This window comes from Pygoscelis adeliae, unplaced genomic scaffold (assembly GCF_000699105.1).
Source record: "Pygoscelis adeliae isolate BGI_AS28 unplaced genomic scaffold, ASM69910v1 Scaffold1, whole genome shotgun sequence".
NCBI lineage: Eukaryota > Metazoa > Chordata > Aves > Sphenisciformes > Spheniscidae > Pygoscelis > Pygoscelis adeliae.
In genome coordinates this window covers 1087576-1113052 of record NW_008824051.1, presented here as the reverse complement: position 1 = coordinate 1113052, position 25477 = coordinate 1087576, and the positions used below count along the sequence as shown (strand labels likewise).

The window sequence follows — 25477 nt, the reverse complement described above, 5'->3', positions numbered from 1 at the left end:
GAGCTCCTCCGCCAGCTCTCTCAGCACTCTCGGGTGGATGCTTCTCTCATCATACTCTATAAAACAATACTGGTGTCTCTGATGTTAGCACAAGGAAAAAGACTGAGATATCTATAAAGCTTTGTCTTCTTTTGGAATATGATTTTCATGTTCTTGCTGCTTTCATCTTTCCTTTAATTTATCCCTTTTTTGTAACTTTTTAAAGGGTATGTTCACAACATGTACTGTATCTAGATCAGAATCTACTGTTTAAGCCAGCTTACATTTAAACTGTCAAAGTCCCAAATTTAGACCACAGCTCTTAACCTCAGGAGAAGTGCTGGTTTTGAAACCTATGGGCCAGAATAGCATGTCAACACAGCAGAACAACGTTTCATTCAGGTCTTTATATAGGTAGAAGGAAATAGCCTAAGGTTAGACTATTTCAGGTACATGCATCCTCATTACAGGTTACTTTTGCCTTGAATTTTCCCTGCTTCCATTTATGAGCAATATCCTTAGAGAATACCTAGTTCTCAAACTTGTCAGCACTCACCTGCCACTTTGCAGGCTGTCAAATGACTAGTCACATGCTAAAAAACCCCAGTGTTTCCACAGAGGTTTAAATCAGGTGTTAGCAAGTAGCTGAAAACTAGCAGCAACGGTCCTACTACTAGGTATGCAAAAGATAATGAAAATTCACACTGTAGTGACCGCTAGAAAACGCCAGCAAAAAGCTTACCGTTTGCCCTTATCTCCTTTGTCTGGCAGCGGGGTAAGCAACCCTTTTTGCTGCCAGCAGTCTGTTAACATGGTATTTAGTTGATAAGCTGCAGCTGGCATACACCAACTACTTTGTTGGTACACCATATTAATTGAATTTATCAGGTATTGCAAATGATTGGTTAGAAGCACAATGGTTTCCTTACACACCTGTAATTCCCCTGTTTGAATGCAGAAAAATGGAGCTGCAAAAGAGCGCTGGAATAGACAGTGTCCTGTGTCACTTAACTCGGAGAGGCAAAGCACTGGCCTCTGCCCTCTGTCCTGCATGCAGTGCAGCCAGCTTCCCTCTTCCTTAGCAAAACTGCATTTTCCCTGTTTGGTAGGGGTGGCTGCCTCAGATTCCCATCTTTCTGTCTAGTCCTTCCTCCAAATAGTAGCTGAGGTAAAGCAAATTTCCTGCAGAATTTTAAGGACCTGATTTAACTGATTAACCTGATATTGTTCAAATGTGGTATGAGAGAAAGCCTTGGCATAGAAGTTGAGCAATACAATGTTAATTTAGGCCAGTATTTTGGCTATAAACCTTTTTATACCTTTGCAAAATATTGTCTTTCTTCCACTACCATGTCCATAAAAACAAGGATGATAAATAGTCCTGAGGAAAAGTTTTTTTCCCACAAAAAGAGGCAAATTCAATGCATATCTATTACAGTGTCAAGAAGTAGTTTCGGTATTGCTAGTGTCCACAATACAGTATGCAAGAAAATATATGCACTAGATGCAGCAAATCAAACCAGAATGAAGTGTAGCTCAAGGAACACAATGGGCTTGCATTAATCAAGGCACCAGTAGCATATCATCTAATTTCAAACAAACTAGAACAACTCATTTATTTATGTCAACAATCTACGTGCAGTCGTGATTCTATGTGTAAGCTTCATTCAAAGGACCATTTTTAGGATTATACACTTTAACTTAGAATTTGTAAGCAGATTCCCATGAAAACTAATGGAACCTGTTCCAGATTCAGTCAGCTATTTACTTCATCCTCGTGCAAGCAAATCCTCTGCCCTTCCAGAATTTATTTAATAAGACAAAAGTCTCACTCAAGTCAGCAAATTACTAAACTATTTCTGGAAACCTCAGTTTTGCAATTACTAATTTACTTATTTTCTGCGTTTTTCAACCAATGTCAGTGTGTGAAATCCACCCATGGAAAATGTTTTGAGAGTCCACATAATTTTTATTTGGTTTTACTTAAATGGTTTCAGTAAATCTAATGTTTACAAAATAACCTGAAAATGAAACCTCTCTCAGGATGCAGATTAGGACAGGTCAGTGCTGGTTTTCTTACACTTTACTTGTGTATTGTGCTTCTATCCCAAATTGGAAAGACCATACTTTAGAAGACAAAATACAGATTGTTCCCTGTCGGAGTTCAGAAAACTTCAACTGGCATGATCAACATGGGCCACGTAACGGATAAGATCTGACTTGATATTTCAAAAAAGAGAGGAAGAAAGATTATTAGCATCTAAATGAATGAAATAGTTTATCTACTGAAATATACAGGAAAAAATCCTTCATGATAGTTCAAAAACATATATATATATATGTTATTTTACACCCTGTTCTTCAGTTAAGTGGTTCTTTGATTCCAGATTGAAAAGATCTACACCATTTTTGAAAATGGTGGAAACATCTCATAGTAAAAGCTGTCAGAGCACACACATCTTTATTTCTGTGGTGAACAACTAAGAATCACAAAAGATTTAGAACTGCCTAGAAACTATTTTCACATATTAGGGATACATGCACAAAAACTGGGACTTAATTAGTTGTGTTATTGAAAATCTTGAGTATCAGTCTTGAAAATCAGGACTGCTTTGTTTAAGAGAGCACGGTCATAGATCCAATTTCCTTTTTTTTTGTCTGACAAAGCCACTGCATTACCAGTCAATTAATTCTTTAAGGTCTATGTAATACCTCATTCAGTAATTCTGTACTTTGTTAGATTTATTTCTTCTTTTTTTTTTTTTTTTGAGTCATTCTGGACATATCTCACTCTCCGGTTAATGCTAGAATGGTCTTGTAAGGCAGGTTCTTTAACTGGGAGTAGCAAGAAGTATAGGTCAAGCAACTGCTTATATACTAGCAACAGTGTTTTCTGCAAATTTTTCTAGGGCAAGTCAGGAAGGTAAGCCCTCAAGAGTGTATGCATATACTTGTGGGGAGGGAGGGAGAGAGAAAACAAGAGAGAATGAATATTAAATGGACTGTGAGACAAGTAATTTTCCCCAAACAGCCTCAACAATGAAACAAGACCATATTCCTCACCTTGGTGTGCGCTGAATGAGAGTAGTCTTCTCCTGCTCTCCTCCAACCCTGCCCACAGAACTGCGACCCTTAGCTCTAACCTGCTCCCCATTCGCTTCCTCTCACTCACGTTATCTCATGCAGGGATTGTACACTTGCCTCTGATTGACTACCATATCACTTCTACACCTGAATAAAAGGACACTGTATTCAGACATTTTATTGTCCATGATCCAGACAAGCACTGAAAAATCTAGGGATTTCCACCTAAGACAGTGGGGATGTCACATATCGTCCACATGCGTTTGTGAATGAGTGATGTGGGGTGCCTGGTTTGCTTCTCTGCATTCACATCCCAGTTCTGGTATCGCAGCAGGATCATGTGCTTCAGCTTTGCTTATAAATATCTTCAGAACTGAGCCACAAGCAGTGTTTTAAGTCTTTAAAAGAAAGAAAAATAACAGAGCGTTCTTTCATGGGCCACCCCTTCAGGAGCATTGAGTAATGTGCCCATTTTTCTTGAATTATTGTTTATAAAATGAGTAAGTTTCTTCAAACTACTAGAAACATTACCATCTGGTTTTTTCTATGCTGTGGAGATGTCTAACTCCAAACCACTGAACATGTAACAGCAGTACTAATAATTGTCACTTAATAAATTTCTCTGAACTGTCTTTTCATGTTGTTTGCATATGTCTGAAGCATGAGGTAGAGCTTTAGGTACTGCCATACAAATAATAATCCCAGTATTTACATCACAAATGTTTGCCATTCTTATATACATTATAGAAGTGAGAATGTCCAACTTCAGCAAGAATATGAGTGGAATATGAATGCACCCTCAAAGTTCACACACAAGGAAATCCGTTCATCATTTACGCACCAGTAGAGCAGGCCTTGTGCAAGTTAACAGAGAACTTTGCGTGATTTACAGCAACCTGATGTCAATATTTCTTACCAGTTTTAAAGCATAGTGAGCCGCTGATATTACATTAATAGAAAACCATTGTGCTCAGGAAAAAAAGCCAGCTCTCCAGTTTCCATCCGTATTCTGCCTTCTGATATGTTCATATCACTGTGACTGCAATTAATACACGCTAGAAAGCATTAGCCTGTGCTCTCATCTCTAGGCATCTCTATGTATTAAACCTCTCTTTGAATTACATATGTTCAGCAAGGAGTATCTACTTAATTTTTCACATTTAAAAGGCATGTTTAGCTAACAATAGCAGCATTTTGTCTTAAAGTGTGCTTAAAAAACAAACTTTAAAATAATTTCATGCTGGTCACAAATCCCCTGTACCAGTTGAGGTTACACAAAGAAAGGGTGTATAAGAGTGTGAACACCACAGCTGCCACCAAAATTACACAGAATGCAGTTGAGGAGTCAGAATTCTTTAAACTATTGAAAAATGATTTGTTAGAGTGAAAGAAAACCCTTCCATTCAGCACATGCTATTGTTTTCAGCTGCTGCCAACACTGGGAATGTATGAAAATCCATAGGACTGGCTGGAAAGCTACAATTCTACTCAGTATTCCCACGTTTCAATGACGTGGCTAGCAAAGAGTAGAGATCAGTGTTGGTAAAATGGATCAATCATAATTTTTAACCTCATTTTGTTAGACAATTTAGGAAAAAAATCTTTTTAATCAAATTCAGATGAGAAACGCCATATTTGTAATTCACAGTGACAGACACTAAGAGCTCAGTCTATTGACAAAGAAGTGGTTCAGTCGTAATAAAATAATTTGGAAAAATGCAACATTTTCTTTCTGTTGCTTTGGGGGGCTTTATGATTTATAAAAAACTTAAATAACCTTAACAACTATTTTAACTTCAATTACAGGAAAAGTAATCTATATCTGAAGCCCCTCAGTTCCTTTATGTACAGACATGGTAAGTGCTAACATTTGGAAAGTTTGTAAATAAAGCATAAATTTCACCCTGTAGTAGCTCATACAGACATGTCTATATGTGTTTCAGCTAAGCATTTTAAAAGGCTGATTCAAGACAACCCAGCGATCTTTCTAGTACTGGAAATGCATATAGAACTACAGGATAATTGGACTGAGGCACAAATATTCCCTTTATGTCTTGAGCCATAATGAACACAGTAGCTCTGTGAACTAACTGTAATTTTATTTTTCTTTGTTTCAGCTCCTTGCACAATGAATTCCATGAAGTGCATTAAATAGGGCACTTGCAGTGATGTATAAATTATAGGAGTCACTTCACCTCCTACTGCAATGTTATCTTGCTGCCAGATGCACCAGGAATACAGCGCAGTAATTTGTGACAGGAAAAGAAGATCATAACTTCTAATAATGAGCATAAATCATTCACAGTCCATATTTCACAGCTCTGCCTGTTAGAAAAATAGGTATCAATTCTGGGACCAAAACTAAACCATCACAAAGCGTCTGAGAACGTATGGTTCCTAGCCATCTCCATCTATCCTTGTTACCACACAGCGGGGGAGGTACATATGCGGGAAGCAGTTTGCATGCAAAGCCCCATTCTGTTCTGCTCACAGGACAAAGCCTTGCCCAAAGGAGTGACTGAACTCTAAGAGTCATCTTAAGTAGTGGCTCGTTTGCCCTCTCTTGGCTACACTGATGCTTTGGAGGCAGGTGCGGGACAACCAGGGGACCAGGCCCAGCCAGCACGGGTTCATGAGAGGCAGGTCCTGCTTGACCAACCTGATCTCCTTCTATGACCAGGTGACCCACCTAGTGGATGAGGGAAAGGCTGTGGATGTGGTCTACCTGGACTTCAGTAAGGCCTTTGACACCGTCTCCCACAGCATTCTCCTCGAGAAGCTGGCGGCTCACGGCTTAGACAGGTGTACTCTGCGCTGGGTCAAAAACTGGCTGGACGGCCGGGCCCAGAGAGTTGTGGTAAATGGAGTTCAATCCAGTTGGCGGCCGGTCACGAGCGGTGTTCCCCAGGGCTCAGTATTGGGGCCAGTTCTGTTTAATATCTTTATCAATGATCTGGATGAGGGGATCGAGTGCACCCTCAGTAAGTTTGCAGACGACACCAAGTTGGGCGGCAGTGTTGATCTGCTCGAGGGTAGGAAGGCTCTGCAGAGGGACCTGGACAGGCTGGATCGATGGGCCCAGGCCAACTGTATGAGCTTCAACAAGGCCAAGTGCCGGGTCCTGCACTTTGGCCACAACAACCCCATGCAGCGCTACAGGCTTGGGGAAGAGTGGCTGGAAAGCTGCCTGGCGGAAAAGGACCTGGGGGTGTTGGTCGACAGCCGGCTGAACATGAGCCGACAGTGTGCCCAGGCGGCCAAGAAGGCCAACGGCATCCTGGCCTGTATCAGAAATAGTGTGGCCAGCAGGAGCAGGGAAGTGATAGTGCCCCTGTACTCAGCACTGGTGCGGCCGCACCTCGAATACTGTGTTCAGTTTTGGGCCCCTCACTACAAGAAGGATGTTGAGATGTTGGAACGTGTCCAGAGAAGGGCAACGAGGCTGGTGAGGGGTCTGGAGAACAAGCCTTATGAGGAGCGGCTGAGGGAGCTGGGGTTGTTTAGCCTGGAGAAAAGGAGGCTGAGGGGAGACCTCATTGCTCTCTACAACTACCTGAAAGGAGGTTGTAGCGAGGTGGGTGTCGGTCTCTTCTCCCAAGTAACTGGCGAAAGGACGAGAGGAAATGGCCTCAAGTTGCGCCAGGGGAGGTTTAGATTGGATGTAAGGAAAAATTTCTTTACTGAAAGAGTAGTTAAACATTGGAACAGGCTGCCCAGGGAAGTGGTTGAGTCACCGTCCCTGGAAGTATTTAAAAGACGTGTAGATGAGGCGCTTAGGGACATGGTTTAGTGGGCATGGTGGTGTTGGGTTGACGGTTGGACTTGATGATCTTGGAGGTCTCTTCCAACCTTAATGATTCTATTCTATGATTCTATGATTTCTGACCGTCGCCAGCTGTTTTCTGCAATGCAATGAGCCTGACTAAGATGTAGGAAAATCAACACATGCTCAAAGATCAGTCCATAAGCATCTATCCTATTATTGGTCCTTACTTAATAACGTAGGAAAATAACTGATCCCATTTCTTCCTCAGAATCAAGAATCAGGGCTAAGAAAGGTAACTAATGCTACCAGTTGGTATACATCACTGAACTCTGTTCTGACTGTTCTTATCCTATTTACCTACAGAACAAGTATAGGACAATATCTGATACCAGTCACTGTCCTGAAAAGTGGAACCCAAGAGCTGCCAGACAAACGCTGATCAAGAGATGAAGAAGTATTTTATTTGCTTGCAACATACGAACTGTTGGTAGAAAGACAATTGTTTGAACCTGAAAAAAGCTTGTTTCTACAAGACCATTTTTTCACTCTGAAGGTTGTCTTCTGCTAAAACTTCCAAGACCAGCGAATACCATATATTCTGGCTTTAAGACTGCCAAAACCTCTATCCATCTCATTTCTGCTGGGGCCATCAGGAGAGGTTTTGAACCTAATTTTTAACTTAAAGCTTTGTCAAGTCCCGAGTTTGAGAAGGATTTAACTGTAATTTGCAGAAAAAGAACTGTTTGTGCGTGTGCTAAAAACTGTAAGACTTTTCCCTGGTCTAGATTTCCCTGCCATTAAACTCAATGATTTCACTTCATTTGAGCCAGTTTGGACTTCTCTGTGTTTCGGAACATTTCAATAGCTACAGAAGTGGCTAGATAATAGCTAACAAATGAAATACCAGCCCAGCGTAACTGGAACAAATAAACTGTGTAGCACAAATGATCACTGAAACTCAGCAGAAATCAGAGCGCTGTACAGAGCTCAGGAAAGGCTGGAACAGCAGCCCTGATGTGCAGAATGGCAGTTTGTCCACCTGCAGTTTTATAAGTCTCCACGTAAAATCAGTAAATCATCCCAGGTCTTTTTTTTTTTAATAGGTTTCCACTAACATTTTTCATAACTTGTCTACAAAACGAAAAGGCTTTATTATTTCTTCTATGACACAAAGCTGAGGAACATAAACTATTATTATTTATTATTATTATTATCATCAGTCTTCGTGTTGTTATTAGTATTTAGAGTAGGAGAGGGGAATGTGGAGAGACTGTGAAAGCAATATGTGTTGCCTTACTATACAAAACATAACGCAAACAAAGTATGTTGACTACGTTTTGCATGCTAATAAATTTGTTATGACTTCATCCAATTACAGCACATTTAGCAGTTTGTATACCACAATGAAATCTGCAATTATAATTTTTGTGACTTTATGTTCCAGACAAGTTGATGGGATTGCTGCTTAGCAGCTCCTAATCTGGTCTACGTTTTTATGTCCCATATGAAATTTGTTGCAAATTGCATCTTTCCATTTAGTATTTAGAAGACAGGTGCACAGAACGCGAAGCTGGTGGTGGCAGACCAAGACTTGTTAGCCACTACAAACTGCAACATATTTATCCTAGAAAAGAAGCCCTATTTTAAGCATAAATCTCGCTGATCAGTAAAATCTAGCATATCAGTAGTTTCTATGATATATAGGTTTACCATATTCAAACTGTTTGTTGAATAGGCTCTCATTTTGAGCTGAGAACTTTGGTTAGAAATAGGCATATTATGGGCAATGATCATGTAGATGTACATTTATGGCTGTCAATAAAACTGAATGGGCTCGGGCCATCCCTTAAACGTATTCTTGCTAGAAAACTGTTGACCTGTGAGCTCTGAGTGTGCTGCATAGTCTCTTGTGCTGGGGTGGATCCCTTTGCTGTCTGACCGTTAGGCAGCAAGAGAAGAAATCTAACAGGATCTCAGGTTACGGCCTCTGAAGTGAAAACATAAAATTGTCTGAATCGTCATAATTTCTGCCTCCTAGAAGTATCTGTTAGGAAACATAAGCTTCACCACCATTAGTGAGGATGTTAAGGAGTAGCTGTGGAGAAGCAACTCTGGTTTGTGAAAAGGGTTAAGGGGAAAAAGTTGAACTGAGCCATGGGAAGAATTTAAATAGAGGGACAAATCCTTTTGCAACTCCTATCCCAAATGAAAAGAAGAAAAATCATTAATCTGTCACTGTCAACAATATTATGCTTTTCTCCCTTAAGTTCCAGCCTACTGTTAGGAGTAGCTCAAATCCACATGGCGACTGCAGTATTACTGAGATGGAGCAGTGCCTACAGGACTGACTATTCATGGAGAAAGCTTATTCATAAGACTAAGTGACTAAGACTAAAACAGCTTATAGAGAGACAGATATGCTAGCAGTTATGACTCCAGTAACCCCTTTGGTTCATGTTGTTTCAAATACAAGAAAAGGACAAGGCCAGTGAAGAGGGAGGCAAACTAATAGCTTTTAAGAGTTGAGAGTGGGAGGACAAATGACATTTTGACGTGAAGAATGACAGATAAAATGATCCAGACAATTGGGATTATGGAGAACATAATTCCTGTTCCAATCCATACTTATTTTAAAAAGCAGTAGCAGTTGGGATCCAAGAAATGAAACACTAAAACCATTCTCAAATAGACGAAAATGAGAAGTGGAGCTGGGTGATGAATGATAAGCTAAAATCGGAAAGCTGGACACAAGGATGTAAAGCTAATGGCAAGGTTTTGCAGGAAAAGTAACATTCACACTCCCCTTCTGGACCACAGTTTGGACAGAAATGATAACCTGTCAGAAAGCCTCATTTCACCCCTCCCGTTCCTGCACCCACCAGCCAAATGACTGTGCTTGGCTCCAGGACTACTGAGCATTGCAGCCCCAGATCTGAAGTTCAAAACAACCCCAGAGAATAATTATTCTGAAATTTCATTGGCTTTCAGCAAACTGTAAGGCTGAGGTAATGCAAATACATTTCTAATACAACAGCTGCACTCTAAGAGGGTTTGGGAAATTTTTTAGTGGTAGGTAACTAATGTATTATTTTACATTTACTTTATCAAATTTCAAAAGAATTATTAAAATAATCTATATTAAAGTAGATAAATATATCTATTGAACAGCACTGCCTGAGTTAACTAAAGCAAGGAAGCAATTGGTATGGATGAGTTCAGAGCCATCTGAGCTACTGCATTGACTCGTAATGGACAAGACACAGTCTTGTTAAACTCAAGAACCTGAAAATAAGAAGGAAGAGCAGAAAAAAAAATCCTGGAAATTAATTTTCAAACTTTCAACAAATGAATTCTCATCACAATTCCCAAATAACTTCCTCATGAAGTCATGGGACTTCTGCAAGTGAAATGTCTTCCTGAGAGGTGTAAAAAATGTGTAAGGTGGGCGTACCTGTTGCTGCTCAGTTTTAAGAATGGTCATTCCATCTCATGGCATTTTGAAAAATGCCAGCAATATTTTTGGCCAGAAAATGTTATTGGAAAGCAAAAGAAACCAGCCCCAAACTATTCTTATCAAATCTAAAAATATCTTGGTTCCTGGAAGAGCTCAAATGCCATCCTGCATGTCCATCAAACACTGAAACAAGTCATAAATGTCTCTGCCTTATACTTAAATTTAAATAAATAATTTTTGCATGGGGGTATTAGGCTATGTGACTTCAAAAAGGAACCACGCATCTGCATTTGAAGGAAAATCTGATTTGACTTAAGGCTATGTAGACATATCCCCTGCCCCAGATTTGAGCTTTGTACTAAGATGGCTCTCGGTTGTGATATGCATTAATACACTAGTCTGAAATTTCATTCATTTCTACCTGAACTAAATATGTTACTGCACAACAAATTGATCTTAATTCTTTTACTATTAAGTATTATAGCAAGTACCAAAGACCACCAAATTACCTAAAACAACTGACAGTAAGCTCGCTACTGAATATCACAGGATTCAAGTGAATAAGAAAAACTGAGATATATATGATACCACAAGCTGTTCACTCAGAAAAGGTAAAAGCTAACTCAAACCAACAAAGAAAGGAGGAGTAATTCATTGGAAATCTGGAATTTTTAAAAGGTTATAGAGTAATATAATTCTTCAAATTGCTATTATGAAGTTTTGCATTCCTTTCACATTTGTGATAAACATTTGGATTTTTAGAGAAGGTATGTAGTATTAATTGAATATAAAGGTAAGTGGGAAATTATATCAGAGAGAAAAATTAGTACCAAATCTCCGTTATTCAGGGGGAGTAGGAAAGACGTGGCCAAAACACTACACATTTTTTGTTCCACGGAAAATACTAGAATGTCAAAATTTTTCATTTCTAATCAGAACTGAAACATACACTCTGAATTGTCCTGGCTTGGAAAAAAGCCGTAAAACAATTTGAAATTTGAGACTGTTGTATTCTATGTCTTCAGATGGTATTTTACCATCTATACTGTATTTCATACCATACACAGTAATTCAAAATGAACTCTGCTTCTACTACTGACATAATATGACACTTGAAATACGGTACTTTTATCTTATTTGGGGGAAATGCTTAAGGCACAAGCAATTGCAACATCTTTCTCCTAAATGAAGTTGTCCCTTTATCACGACAACACAGTTGCAGGGGCCCCAGAATGCCCTACCCAGTCCAGCCTCAGGTCCTTGGTCAAGCTATAACCTTCCTCAGATCACAACTATCAACGTGCTCCCATCCGTTGTCTTTGAAAAACGTATAGCAAACTCCCTCTCCGCTGACACTGCCATGTGTAAAAAGGTCCCAGTTCAACTTCTCTCTGCTATGTAAGAAAGGTCTGTCCCGCTAGATGGGACTCTGGGGGACTGGAGCATGCAAATATGAAATAAAAGAAAGTAATAAAAAAGTTGACTAACCTAACCCACCTGAGCTCGGCTCACAGGGATCGATGTCCTCATCATCGCTAGGACATTCAGCTGAGGCCACCAGGATGTCATCTGTGGTCTGCAAAGAAAAGTCAAATAGATATATTTTAATTGACTGAACATGTTGTAAGATTCTCACTGGCATTTCTTTTATTGCTGGGATTTATGCAAGGCCCAGAGCATTCAAGACTTCATAAGTAATGGCACAGTGACACTCTCCAACTCTGTATTAATGGGATTTTGCTTTCCAGTTCACACCTGTCAGTTTTTAGAACTGTGTTAGATATCCAGTGCAGGCATTTAAACATTTTAATATTTTTTTGTAATAAGAACAGAAAGTAGAAAGACAGAATATATATATTGGGGCTGCTGGTCTTCCATCTTTATCTCCAATATCTCTACTATGATATTGCTGAAAACACTGACAGCATTAAAAAAACAAGTCAAAATATTGAACTGCCTGCAGCTGTTAAAACTATCAGAAATGTAGTGATGTTTTCTCCATTAATTGCACTTGCTTTCTCAGATGTAGAGCCAAAAAAAAGGAAAAGAAGCAAACATAAGTCTCACTGACTTGAAAACTATTAAATGAAAAGAAAGTAAAGGAACAAAAACAGTAATAAATATATGCAGTGTTAGAAAGTACCATCCTATTTTCTTAAATAAGGGAAAACATCCTGTTTTCTTAAATATGTATTGCCCGAGTACTGTGCTTAGATCCGAGGGGCTCTAGGAACATCTGTCCAAAATGAGCTTGGACAGTTCTTTGTATAAAGAAATCAAATAAATCAAGACAAAGGAGACAAACCAAGGGATGTATGATACAACACGCTATGAAGAAAAGAAACGGGGGATTCCTATCTACCGCTTCTTACAGTGCAAGAACAAGGAGGTATTCAATGAAACACTGAGGCAATCAATCTGAACCTGATAAAATGAAATACCTTCTGTTCAAGCCACCTCTGAGAACAGTCATTTAGAAATGTAATAAGAACATCCACAGTTATTAGGGGAAATAATAGCAGGGAAATATAAACTGTCATGCTCCTGGTCATTTCTCAGGCAATTACTAATGAGGTTAGGAAGAAGCTTTTCCTATGGGCAAGACATTTCGTAACTGTCCGTTTCAGGCTTCTGTTCACCTCACCGAAGGATATACACAGAGAGAATAAGACTACATGATACTGAAACAAGCAGCTAGGGATGATATAGCAGGCAAAAAGCCGTTCTTGGATCCCTGTATGATACATATGCCAACGAAGCGATACAACCCATTTTGGTCAATGTGAAATATTATTTTTAGGGTTTTTTTTTTGCATGAGTATAGGAGAGGGACATTACAATGCATCAAAGTTTTACATCAGTTTAAGTCTGAGTATGTAATAATTTTATTTCTGTACAGTATGGCCAAAGTGTAACCAATGTTGTTTATCATTATTATTCTAACAAGTTTTAAAGCAAAGCGTATTACAGTAATAGGCTTTTCTTTGTCACGCTTCAAGAATATTAATGAACATACGCTTTCAGCACTTCTGTGAAGTAGGAAAGTGATACAGGAATACATTCATTAATATGTGAGGCATAACAAAGAAAAGCCTACTATAATAATATTATATTTTACAGGTAGAAGACTGAGGCATAAAAGAATGAAGCAACTTGCTGAAGGTAACCAAAAAGGCTATAGACAACAGCTGTGTTATGTCACAGTTCAATGCCATAATCACAAAAATTATCTTTCCTTATAGCTGCAAAAATTTATAGCTGGGGGAAAGCATTCTGTAAATCTGTAAGGCTGCCAAAATGAGTTGGCAGATTTGCAATGAGAGTTAAAAAGACCAAAAAAAAGTACTCTAGTTGTCCATTCTTTCTGCCATGTAGAAAACAGAGTTATAACAAAAACCAGCTGCAAACATCCTCTTGAATTTCTAATGCCCATTTCTTTTCCCCAAAATACAAACACTTAAGCTTGAAAATCAATATCTTAGTCCCTTTCTGGAAAAGCACCTATGTTTTTCCTAAGGTATAAAGAAAAAATAAACAACCAGGTAACCAATAAAGCCTGCATATAAAAAGTTAACTCTGTACTGCAAAAGCCACAACTAAAAGTATAAAAAAGTACTAATAAATATAAAAAAAAATCATGCATCTCCCAAACAGTTTCAATTTGGTCAGTGAAACCACAGCGTCATGTTTTTCCTTCTGCCCATAACGCTGGAGAAGACACTATACATTTATGACCTGCAGCCAGAATACTGAACATTTACCAATTGATCACTGGAGAATTGTACACAAATACCATTAAACAGAGCGCCTCACATGCATACGTAACAGCCATCGCAAGAAATGATGTTCTGTGAGATCTACTGGTCTCACTGGAATTTTGTTTAAGGGCGCTTTGGTACATGCATGGATGAGTAACCCTTGTAACTTGAGTGAACTGAGGTAAAATGATCAGATTGGTTTATAGAATTATTGCAGTGTCTCTGATTATTCTTGATATAGGATAGTATGGTCAGAGTTTACTTTAAGTAGCTACTTTTTGTACAGTTTGCACTGCATTCAAAATTACCAGAAAATAACTATAGAAAAATCATACACTTTAAGTATCTTAATGTATGAGAGATACTTTGCTCAGTTACTTACAAGAGGGAGTGTCAAAACTGTCTTTATAAAGTGACACTAATTCCAGTCTATGGAAAGAGTATTCACACCTCCACAAGAACAAAGGGATGTTCCTGACTGATAAAAGTGCATGTATATTATGGGTACAGAAATGAATAGTACCTTAAATAAATGTGAATACAGCACGTGAAGAAAGACCTCATTAATGTCTCAGAGTATTAAAGGAAATGATGTATGTTTCAAAGTCAATACTAGATATAAAACTAATTTTGTTGCAAGCAATAAATCAAGTATCAGTATTTGAATAAGAAGGGAAGTGGTGAGATGATGTGAAAAATGTTTTCTTCAGAAAAACATGTCAAGAAGAATTCCAGTTTAAGTATCAATTAACAGATGTGTCACAACCTCCCCCCTATTCTCCCCTTTTCCCAAACCCAAATACCTCTTTCCCGCTACTCATACATATTTTCATCAGAAAAAAGGCAAAGGAGCTGTGAAAGGCAAGTGAGATGGCAGTGACCAAGCTACAAATGAAAGCCACTGGACTGCTTACCGTAATTTAAAATGGGATTAAGAATTAGCTAAAACACTAGAGAATATAAAGAATACATAAATTAAAGAAATACTATGGGCCAGCTACCAGAGTTCTTTCTCCAGAAGAGCTCTGACTGACAGGAATTGACCTGAACAGAGAGCAGGATTTAGACCTAAGGGTCTCAAACAGCCATGGGGTACAGATAAATAATGCAAGATAGAGTAATATGTTTTACTTACTGCACATTATCTTTTCCTCATGCTTTTTAATTTGGATGGGAAGATTTAAAACAAATCAGTTCTCCTAAGTGAATTGCAATTGTTGCTAGTACTATGGCTAATTTACAGGACACTGCTTCGAGCATTCTCATTAATCAAGGATTTAAAAGTCAGTGGAAAATCCCTTATTTACAGTGAGTGCCTAATAGGATAACATCCAACTGGTATCATCATAATACACGATCGGATTAGAATGTCTCTTGGGTGAGTTGTTCAAATTCACTTAAGAAGCGATACTGTAGTTCTAAGAGATTAAAAAAAAAATTAAAATAGCAGGTGTACAACCTGGAAGGCCAGGCAGAATTTCTTTTGATTGCACCTTCTTTTCTTTGTGTATTTTCAGAGCTTTTCAGATTCATTCTGCAGATGCGGTTGTACGATTTAAAATGCAGTCCATTGTAATATGTGGCTTCTTAAAAAGTTAGACATCTGTTCACTTTTCAGAAAAAGGATGGTAGAAAAGCTTACAATTAACGTGTCAATATAAAAAATGGACGAAAAAAAAAATCACATTTTGTAAAGCTAGAAGTCACTGCATAATGTCGTTTCTGACAATTATTCATGGGTGTGGCCCCTGCAGGAATAGGTCTGGCTTACATCAGTCGGGTCTGCTTGAAAAAATAAGGACTTTGGGATTTGTTTCTTAGCCAAGAGAGAGTTTAAAATATCACCAATCCGCCACCTTGCCTGAGGAAGGAAATGGTGACTATTTCAAGAAAGCTCCTGGCCAGACCAAAAAATGATGCTCTAGTCATGGCTTAAATACAGTGACAGTCCGTAGCTATGGATAAATACCAAGCTGCCTCAAAGGGTTCAAAACTGCTACCAGCAACTACGGTTGTGCCCTTCTAATAGTGCTTTTTGAATGCTATGTCATTAAAAAAAAAATAACTGCAAATGAATAAACAATACAGGAAAGTAATTTTTTATTATTATTCAGTTTTTGCATGACTGGGCATAAATACATACCATCTTATTCAGTTTTTATGTATGAAGCCTGTTATACCTGAGGGTACCAGAGAAATATGATCTAAAAATTAAATCACCAATCTGAATTGTGCATTCATTAGCAGTATAATGGATCCTGCATATTTTCTCCTGTAGCATTCCACCAGCTCTCCTTTAAATCATAGCACCCTACAGCTACTCTGAATGTAGTTTATTCCTTTCTTGTTCAATAATATACTTTATCCCATGAGAACTGCAAGCAAATCCAAATTACACAAGTCAAAAACTAGCAGTCCTAAATTATTATACGAATTATAAACACCATAACCGCTTGTGACTACTGTTTAAATTATTTTAGATGAGAACTTTAACTGTGTAATCAAAACTATTCTTATTTATTTGTATAGCTTTGGTGCTTAATGATACCAGCCAGGCACTGTTGTGCTTGGTGCTAAAGGCAGCTGGAAGGAAAAGGCTCTGCTCTGAGGAGCTTACAGTTTGATTTCGGACCAGATGCAACAAATGAGTGTGAGAGAGGGGAGCAGAGGATGAGAAGGGTCAGGTGAGGATGCTACTGATAAGTGCTAGCGGTTATGCAGGCTCTGATCTAGCAAATTTTCTAAAATGATGCTCCAAGACGGCAGGAAGGAAGGTCAGGAAGAAAGGAGGCAGAGGAAAGCCAGGCAGGAGCCCACGACTGGCCAAGGAGATGCTGTGAACAGATGGTGCCTGGAGAGCACTGCCAAGGCTGCAAGCCTCTCCAAGGAAACTCAGCGTATTTAAAACCCCCAGGTGAGGACAGCCGGGACGGTGCAGGAAGAGGCAGGCAGCACCAAAAGCCCGATGGTTAAGGCATGGGAGGATGGATCATGGTTGTGTTGGGAGGGGAAGTCACAAAGAAAGTGAGAAATCAATGGTAAGGTCATGGGAGCAAAGGGGACGAGGCGGTAAAAGGGGATGGCCAGGATACAAAGGGAGTTGATGTCAACAGACCTGATTATGTGAAGATTAATGGGTAAGAATATAGTGACTGTTAACAAATGACTCTCTGAAAACATACTTTCAGATGTAGGACTAGGAAATTAAACCTCTAATTCTCCTTTTCCCCTTTTCCGAAATGCTTTGTTATCATCTCTGCTTGCATTACTTCATTTTTCCTCCTGAAAAAAAAGCTTATTCAAATACTTGCTATTTAGTTTAGACAGAATCAGCTACAACTGATACTTAAACACAGAGCTCTGCTTCAGTTTAGCAGAAGGGTATAGAGCTAGAGCCATGGTATAAACAGGTTTTGGAAAACCAACAGATATACACTACTATCTTCATTAGCTGTGGCAAACTTTCCTTTAAAAATACGGTTCATGCAATGTTTACAGAAGGGAGCTTAGAGCAGTCATTTTGTACTTTTGCACTGGACACATTAAGTTCTGAAGCAGTGAGGGACTTTCCTAAAAACCAATCCATTGCATCTATTCCTTTTTTCCCCTATTTTTCTTTCAAAGGGAGGAATAAAGTAACCTAAATCAATGGGAATGCTGGAAACCAACAGGGCATGAAAAATCACAAAAGAGTTCATGTGGAAAAAATCAAATTTCATTTTTTGGGACAGGTTTAACTGCACAATTTTCTAGCCAAGACTGTGTAATTTAAATTTAATTTTCTGTATATGAAGCAGATCTCTATGACTGTTTGTTGAGACAGTTGTAGAAAGAAACTCGAATATGTCACATTAATCAGTCGTACTCTTCAGCTAGCTTCTCCCTGGCGTTAATAACCTCCCACTGCATGAGGCAGTTTGCTGAGAAAGATGCTATAGTGATCTAGCAGTAATATAAGCTCCAGATGACATGCCGTTTGGACAACTGCCTCTAAAGTTGTATTTAACCTGCTATAGGTCAAACAAGTACATGTGCATCAATTACTGCTCGTCCACCCACATACAAAAAGTATTTTCTCGGCACCGTGCTACTGAAAAATGTTATTTCTGGACATGGATATTAAAATGCTAATATTTCAAGCACATACACAATATTTATTATATCTTTTATTAACTGCTGACATATTATTACCCTGTAATGTGAAAATACAGTAACTGAAAATCAAAACACTTTCTCAAAACTGGCTCTCATCTAATTAATACCATCATGTTATTTCTTGAATCGGTCAGTGTTTGACACTGGGAGAAAGCAAAAGCCTTGATTAACAAGTTCCACTCACAGAAAAAAAAAAAAAAAAAGAAATGTCTAGGATATAATCACCAAACACAATAAGGCCTTTCTGTTAGTGAAATGAGTGTTGTAGAAATTAAACTCTGAGATGTAGGTAAAAACCTCAAGACGATGCCTCGGATACCCTGCAGGCCACCTCCAGCTTCTGTCCCCAGATCTCAGCAGTGATGGGAACACAGCTGCCCCACACAGCAAAGCAGAATAACCTCATTTCTGGCGTCCACCTCTCTACATAAAGTACAGAAAGTCTATCTTGCCATGTAACAACCTTAAAATCCACAGTATTATTTCCATGCAGAGCAGCATTTGTATTACTTCTCCAGCTCCCCTCCTCCTCCTCCCAAACATCTGAATTCTCATGGGCAAAATTACCACAAATAGCGGAAATATATTTGAGAAAAGGATTTATAGTAAAATAATGTCAACAAAACTGCGTGCCTTTCCTTTAAAATCTGGATTTGAAGTTAATTGCTTTGGTCAAAGTCTTAGAGCCATTTGCCTCATCTGGAAAAAAGCAGAAGCAGAGCTGAGAAAATCCACATGCTGGCAAAGCTACAACTTTTTACCTGGACAGCTAGCCAGGCAGCACTCTGCATTAATCTTTAAAAAGAAAAGTATTACTACCTAAAAGTAAGTAAATAATCCAAATCTTTTCCTATCAGGTCATGTCCCTTACCTCCTGCAACATATGAATAATGTTAGTTTCACAGATGTAGACTAAAACAAATTTCTATATTCATTTTATTTATGAATGTCACTTTTCTCGTCCCCTTGTGAAACTTTTTGGGAGCTGCTTTCTGGAAAATTAACCTACAGTTTTTCCGCCCTGTTTCTCTCCCTGCTGGGCAACTAATGAAAACGCACACATCTCCATCAATGTGTTTTTCACTGGCCACTCTTCCATATTTAAAGGCCTTTCAAGGAGATATTTAACACCACACTCACTGCGTAACAGCAGGGGCTATTTTGGACTTCTCTTCTTGAAACAAGCTGATCCCATACTAGCTGTGGTTCTTGGAAGCAGAGCAAGCAGCAACCACACAGTGACAAGAGTATCAAGGATGGGAGTTACCATTTCTCAGTTTTCGGCAGGAGGAAGGTAGTTTATTTTTTGGAGCAATTACTTCATTACTTGATCCAAGTCTTAAGTTATAGCACAGGGTTTGGTATTTACAAAGGGAACAACTGATGTTTACCATGAACGTTGGACTAGTGCTTCAAAACGGTGCTGGCTGCGATGAAGGGTGAACTGTCCATCTTTCACACCCTTCACATCAAGGCCAACTCATGTCATAAAAACCCGATGGCATGTTTTGCATGAGGAGTCATGTCAGCATCATGCACATTTTGCATTGATAGACCTAAATTTATTGTGCAGTGCCAGAGGAATGGACCAGCATTTGATTTCTTTCCTGAAAATGGTATGACACGGTCTTGATTGTGACTGATGCAGAACTACAGGTTCTAAAAAGACCAGACTGTTTCCATCCCTCCTACTGGAGATACCGGGGAGGGGTGGCTGGCTGGGAATAACAAATGTATGAGCTCTGTACCATCTCTACATTGCTCCCTTTGCTCCATCCTGCCCTCTCCCTCCTTTCTGCAGTGGGGCTGATGGAAACGGGAGCTCACATCCCTGCTCTTGGGACTCCTCTCCCCGTGCTCTTGGGAACTGCCGGCTGACCCTGCAGCTCGGTCTGCCCGCAGAGCCCCGAGCAATCCATGTTAGGTTGCAAGCAGGACTAGCCCAATGGTTTCTCATGCTGGAGATAAAAACCCAGATGAAGAGACATGGCACAAACCTGAACTTTATCCTTGAAGTAGATACTGATATGCAACATGCCAGTGAACAAATCACTGGAACCTAACTGCATAATCCCTAGTATATTATTTATACTGTGCCATTTCTTAAAGCAGTCATGGCTTGGATGAAGAATGAACAAATCATCACATTATTTCTCTCTCATCTAACTTAGATTCACAGTGGTGTAACATTGCTGTTTCCAGAAATACTTTTTTTGGCTAATTTTCATTCTGCAATTACAAATACTTCAAAGTATTTGTAATTACAAAGGCACTTCTGTCACAGATCATACTGATAAGAAGAAGCTGTGCTTCTCTTCAACTTACCTTTTTCGCCCTTATTTCCCACAGTTAACTAAAATAGGTTGAGAACAAGGGACGGGTAATCTGTGAACTCTTAAAAGTCACCTGTGCTTTCTTTCCGAGATTCTTGTCAGAACATCCATATTCTTCTCTCATACACAGAATACTTCATTACAGAACAAGAACACCAAAAACGCAGTTTCGTTTTTGTTTTTACATTTGCACTAGGCCTAAAATATATGGAATGGAGTGTGATTGATGAAATGCAATCCTATTATTTTCTCCTAGGCAAGAAAATAATTTTGTCTCTAAGTATGAGAGAAATGTTTCTGGGCATTATGCTTGTATTTTCTGATACCATTTTATTTTTAGCCATCTCTTTTGCTGAAGTAAACATTTTGGTCTCCATTAATTCTGAACTTCTAAAACACAGTGGAGACTTTTGCAAGTTATTTTTCTTTTTAACTGAGAGACTCTGTACTTATTAAACTGCAACATTACAACAGTGATAGCAAACCTTTTAATTTATATTCCTGCATTACCAATCACATGTACAGAGATTGCTGAATTTTGGAATATGAGACTTACTGCATTTGTATTCATCTCAGAAAACTCAGGCATAGCATTATTAAAGACTTCAGAAATGACTATTTGAGTTTTTGTTGGGGAAGTGGGGTTGCTTTTAATTGACCAGTGAGCTGCTAACATAGGCTATTTTTTTGCAACTTAATCACATGATTTAAGACCATTCTTAGCAAAACTTAATAAAGTTAGAGAAAAGACTGGAACCAACACTGGACACTTGTAAGATTCGGCTGGACAGGGTGCTGGGCCATCTTGTCTAGACCGTGCTTTTGCCAAGAAAGGTTGGACCAGGTGATCCTTGAAGTCCCTTCCAACCTGGTATTCTATGATTCTACGATTCATTTAGTTATGAAAATCCCCCTTATACAGCAAAGTTAGAAAGGCACTTACATTGACCTACACTTCCCTCTTTTTTATACAATTACAGTACTGCCAGTTTTACTTAACTGTGAGTGTCCCCGATTATTAAATTGTGCCACACAACAATACCTTGCTCCATTGATATCCATGGGAATTTTATTACTGGTCTCAAAAGAGAGAAAAGAAAAGCCCTTCGCAAGGAATACTTCCTGCAACTAACATGCAGTCTCTGTTCTCACTCACTGTATTTTCAGGGTGGAAAAAGCTTTCCTATCTTGTTTCAAAATACAGAGCAAAAAGTAATAATTTTAGAAGAAATGTAGAAAAATGCATAAACTATCAGACTGCTTTTTAGCCATTTAGGTAAATCAGCCATGTCATCTTGCCCCAAAGAGAGACAAGTGAGAGACAGAGACAATAAAGAGAAAACATAGGATCTTCTATTTAACACTGCCCTACCTATACCAAGTTCTTCAAGTTCATTTGAGCACATCTTTGACTCAAGGCAAATTAGTTTAAGTCAGTCAGAGCAGGTAAGCACCTGCTGGTATCCCTCTCCCAACCCTAGTTTTCCTCTCCTGAAGGAAAGATGAGCACCAGTCCAACTGCCAACACTTTCTTTCCTTGATTTTTATAATAAAGATTACAATTTAAAATTTTCGAGGGGCTAAGAGGGCACATTGTTCTCTCCCAGATACTAGCTCCTTTGTCACATTTTATACCCCAATATCACCGGGTTATACAGGTTTACCCAAAGCAGGGAAAGGAAAATTGAAGCTGGCTTCCCACAAACCTGTCTTGGAAATATGGCCTTTTCAAATATTAAGCAGTTACTTCCACTACTAAAAATTTGCCACATTTCCTTATCTTAATGTTTTAATTTAAAAAGTCAAACAACATTGGCAGGACCAGGGAAAGTACTGAGGAAATAACCTGCTAGTTTTGCAGGGCCAAGAAATGTCCTATAGTGCTTCATTCTGCAAGTGCAACTTGTTAATAACTAACAATAGTTAGCTACATGTGCATTGGAAGGAGACAATGCCTAATTGCCTTTCAATTAAAATAAGAGTTTCATTAAAGCCACTGTTTTGGAGATAAAGTTAATTAGATAGTTTCTGAAAGTGTACATTTGTCACAGAGGTATTTGGGTTTGTTAATGATGCCTTTACTTCATAACTGTCTAACAAAGGGCACTCAAAATTCAGGTGAAAAACATGCTACAGGAAAGCAGCAACACTTTGCACGCCTGGGAGATGCTCCAGGTGATTGCTGTGGGAGTGGCACGCGCTTTGGATGGCATCATTTAGCCTTCAAGAACCTATGTACCATTAATTTTAATTGTTTCCAGGCTTCAATTTTCTTAAGTAATCACTTTCAACAAAAAGCAGAGAAAGTTTAAACCTGTGTTATTTGGATAAGAAAAGTTTTATCTCTGTCACTACTTTTGTGCTGTGAATTCAATATACATCATAGAATAGTATGATACCTATACTTAGGACTCAGTGTTTTCCATTTTGAAGATCTTGTTTGCAATTGTTCTTAGTTTTACCAAATCAGCTATTTAAAGATACATTCCAACCCCGCTAGTACTTTTTTAAGCCTGGGTGTATCAAATCATAAGTCACGTGCATGCACACACTCGTAATGAAACAGTTCCGTAACTTCTCAGACCAGGTTAAGCAAAAACGAAAAAGAGGCATTATTTACATGCAGACATTGTTTACAACCACATTGCTAATCAGGAACCTACCTTTTTTGTCACATGTATGAAAATCTACCCAAGGGTGTCAGCCTAAGAAAAACTGCAGCTCACATAGGAGGTCATTTGGGTTTGGGACCTAAAAATACGGTCTTGCTTCAGAGGATAGGTAGTGGTTTTCCAGTACCAAAGAGAGGAACTGAGACCTGGGAGACAATTTCTCCCGTGCTGTCTGTACTGCTGCTGATGGCGTTTGGACAGTGAGAAGGAGTAGGCCAGACTTGAGTAGGAAGGAGAGAGAAACCAGGCTCGGAACGATGGCAAGATGGGATACTGAGATGAAGGGTCAGAAACGTGTGAAAGGGAACTGAGATAAGCTGCTGGAGGATTTGGGAAGAGAAATGAAACACTGTTCTTACTGTAAGGCTGGGGGGTGACACCCGCCATTACAAAGGGAAGAGAGGAGGGGGGGGCAAAGAGTTACAGTAAATCAGCAAAGTGGCTCACGGAGAGCTAAAAAGAGCAATGGGCATGGGGAGGCTTGGGATAAGGACAAAGGATGCTGGACCAAGAAAAATTATGGGTTTGTAGCCATCAGAACAGGCGCCAAGATTTCAGCTTTCCATCCACTGTCAGTAGTTATCTGCTAATCACTCTAGGGAAGATTTCACCTTTTCTGCAGATGTCTGGGCCATGAGGATCCATCATCTTAAAGGGCGTAAGTCTCAGACTCCCACTAATCATTGTTATCTCAGCCTCAGAGATCTGCAAGGTGGATCCACAGCCTCCAGCTGTGCCAGCTGTTGGCTTTGGGGTGTCAGTTTGATAGTGCATAGCGGAATACGTTTCTGCTGTTTGTTTTTAAAGCAGCTGGGAAAACCACATGCAAAACATTTGGTTTGGAAAATTTTAAGTGTGAAAAGGAAGGAACGCCCAACAATTAGGGGATGCCAGAACTCAAGTCTGACATGAAGCCTTAATTCACATGCCTTGTGCCTGCACAATCTGATGCCATCTTTAATAACATGCTGGTACAGATTAATAACAACATATTTGAATGTCAGCTGGTGTAAAGCTATACAGTTCCAGAGAAACAAAATGTTCACACTTCAGTTGTGTATTTGGCCCATCATTTCTTGTGATATCGTTTAAAACTGAAAGCCCAAACCCATAGGGAATTATCTTAAAGTTGACTGTGCTTAAGGCTACGTACTAATCGCTGTTCTGACTGCAACATGGCACACTTCTGAGACACACTCCAAAGACATTTCTGTTGTGAGGTGATCCAAAAAATCTAAGTTAAAATGATTAAGTCACATAAAGTCTGATGTTTCACCTTCATTACTACATTATGAGCAATTACTAGGAATATGGCAGAGAATTTAAAATAGAACGCAAAGTGAGAAATTAACCATCCGTGCGCACCCCAGTTATTCAGTATGGCATTATATTTTGACAAGGTCTTTCCATTCTCTGACAAGAGCCTATAAGTTATCTTTTTAAATTTCTTTTCATAAGACCGTATGATTTTATTTGTTGAAACACAGCACAAAAGCAAGGAAATTTCATTTGACTGGAGCGCAAACAGAAAGATAGTGTAAGGTTCCTCTTTAAAACTATAAAGGATTTCGTAAGACCCAGGCTCAAACTCAGATGGGAGTCTAGAGGAAGTTCTTGTTGGTGCAACTAAGACGTTCAGTTGGCTCCCTAAATAGACATGCTATGTCAGGAAAGGCTATAATTAAACTCCCTGAGTCTGTCAGACTTGTCTATATGGGAATGTTATTGTGATATAAATGAAGTTAATTAAAACTGGTATAAGTCCCAGGTGGATAGATTTATGCTGGGGCAAAACACCAGATGTTTTCTGCATAGCTTTGGAGAACAGTGTAAGCTACCTCCAGCCAGCCCGTGGTTTTACTCTGTGCATCAACAGGAGACGCTGAAGTGGTCAGACTGCACTGGTTCATCTATACTCATGTAATGGCAGCAACACCGTGTGTCAGACCCTTTACGGGGGCAAGCCGTTACACTCACGCTGACATGCTCAATGTGTCTGACTGCACGGAAATCTCTGCTACACCTCAAGTCTTCAGATTTAGCTCTCTTCCCTGTAACAGCTACGTACTGCTGTCAGGAGAGCAAACTGCATAACCAAAACAATGCAGACCAACGCATGAGAAAATCTGAATTAAATAAGACTATTTCAGTCCTTCTCCCACTGGTTCAACATCAAGCATCCAGGCAGTTTGTCATTGTCAGCACGCCCCGAGTTCCTCATGTTGGACAGCCATTGAAGGGTCACGTTCAAATCTCTTAAGCTTTTATGAGTCTGA

At 39.2% G+C, this 25477-nt stretch overlaps 1 protein-coding gene across 1 annotated transcript in view; it reads right to left on the bottom strand.

Annotated features, from left to right (window-relative positions):
• NRXN1 (neurexin 1) overlaps positions 1–25477 on the bottom strand; it is a 487169-nt gene that overhangs the window by 11608 nt on the left and 450084 nt on the right. Inside the window, exon 14 of the mRNA XM_009333610.1 lies at positions 11781–11859. Within this exon, the coding sequence (XP_009331885.1) occupies positions 11781–11859 (79 nt within the window). The remainder of the gene's footprint in view (positions 1–11780; positions 11860–25477) is intronic.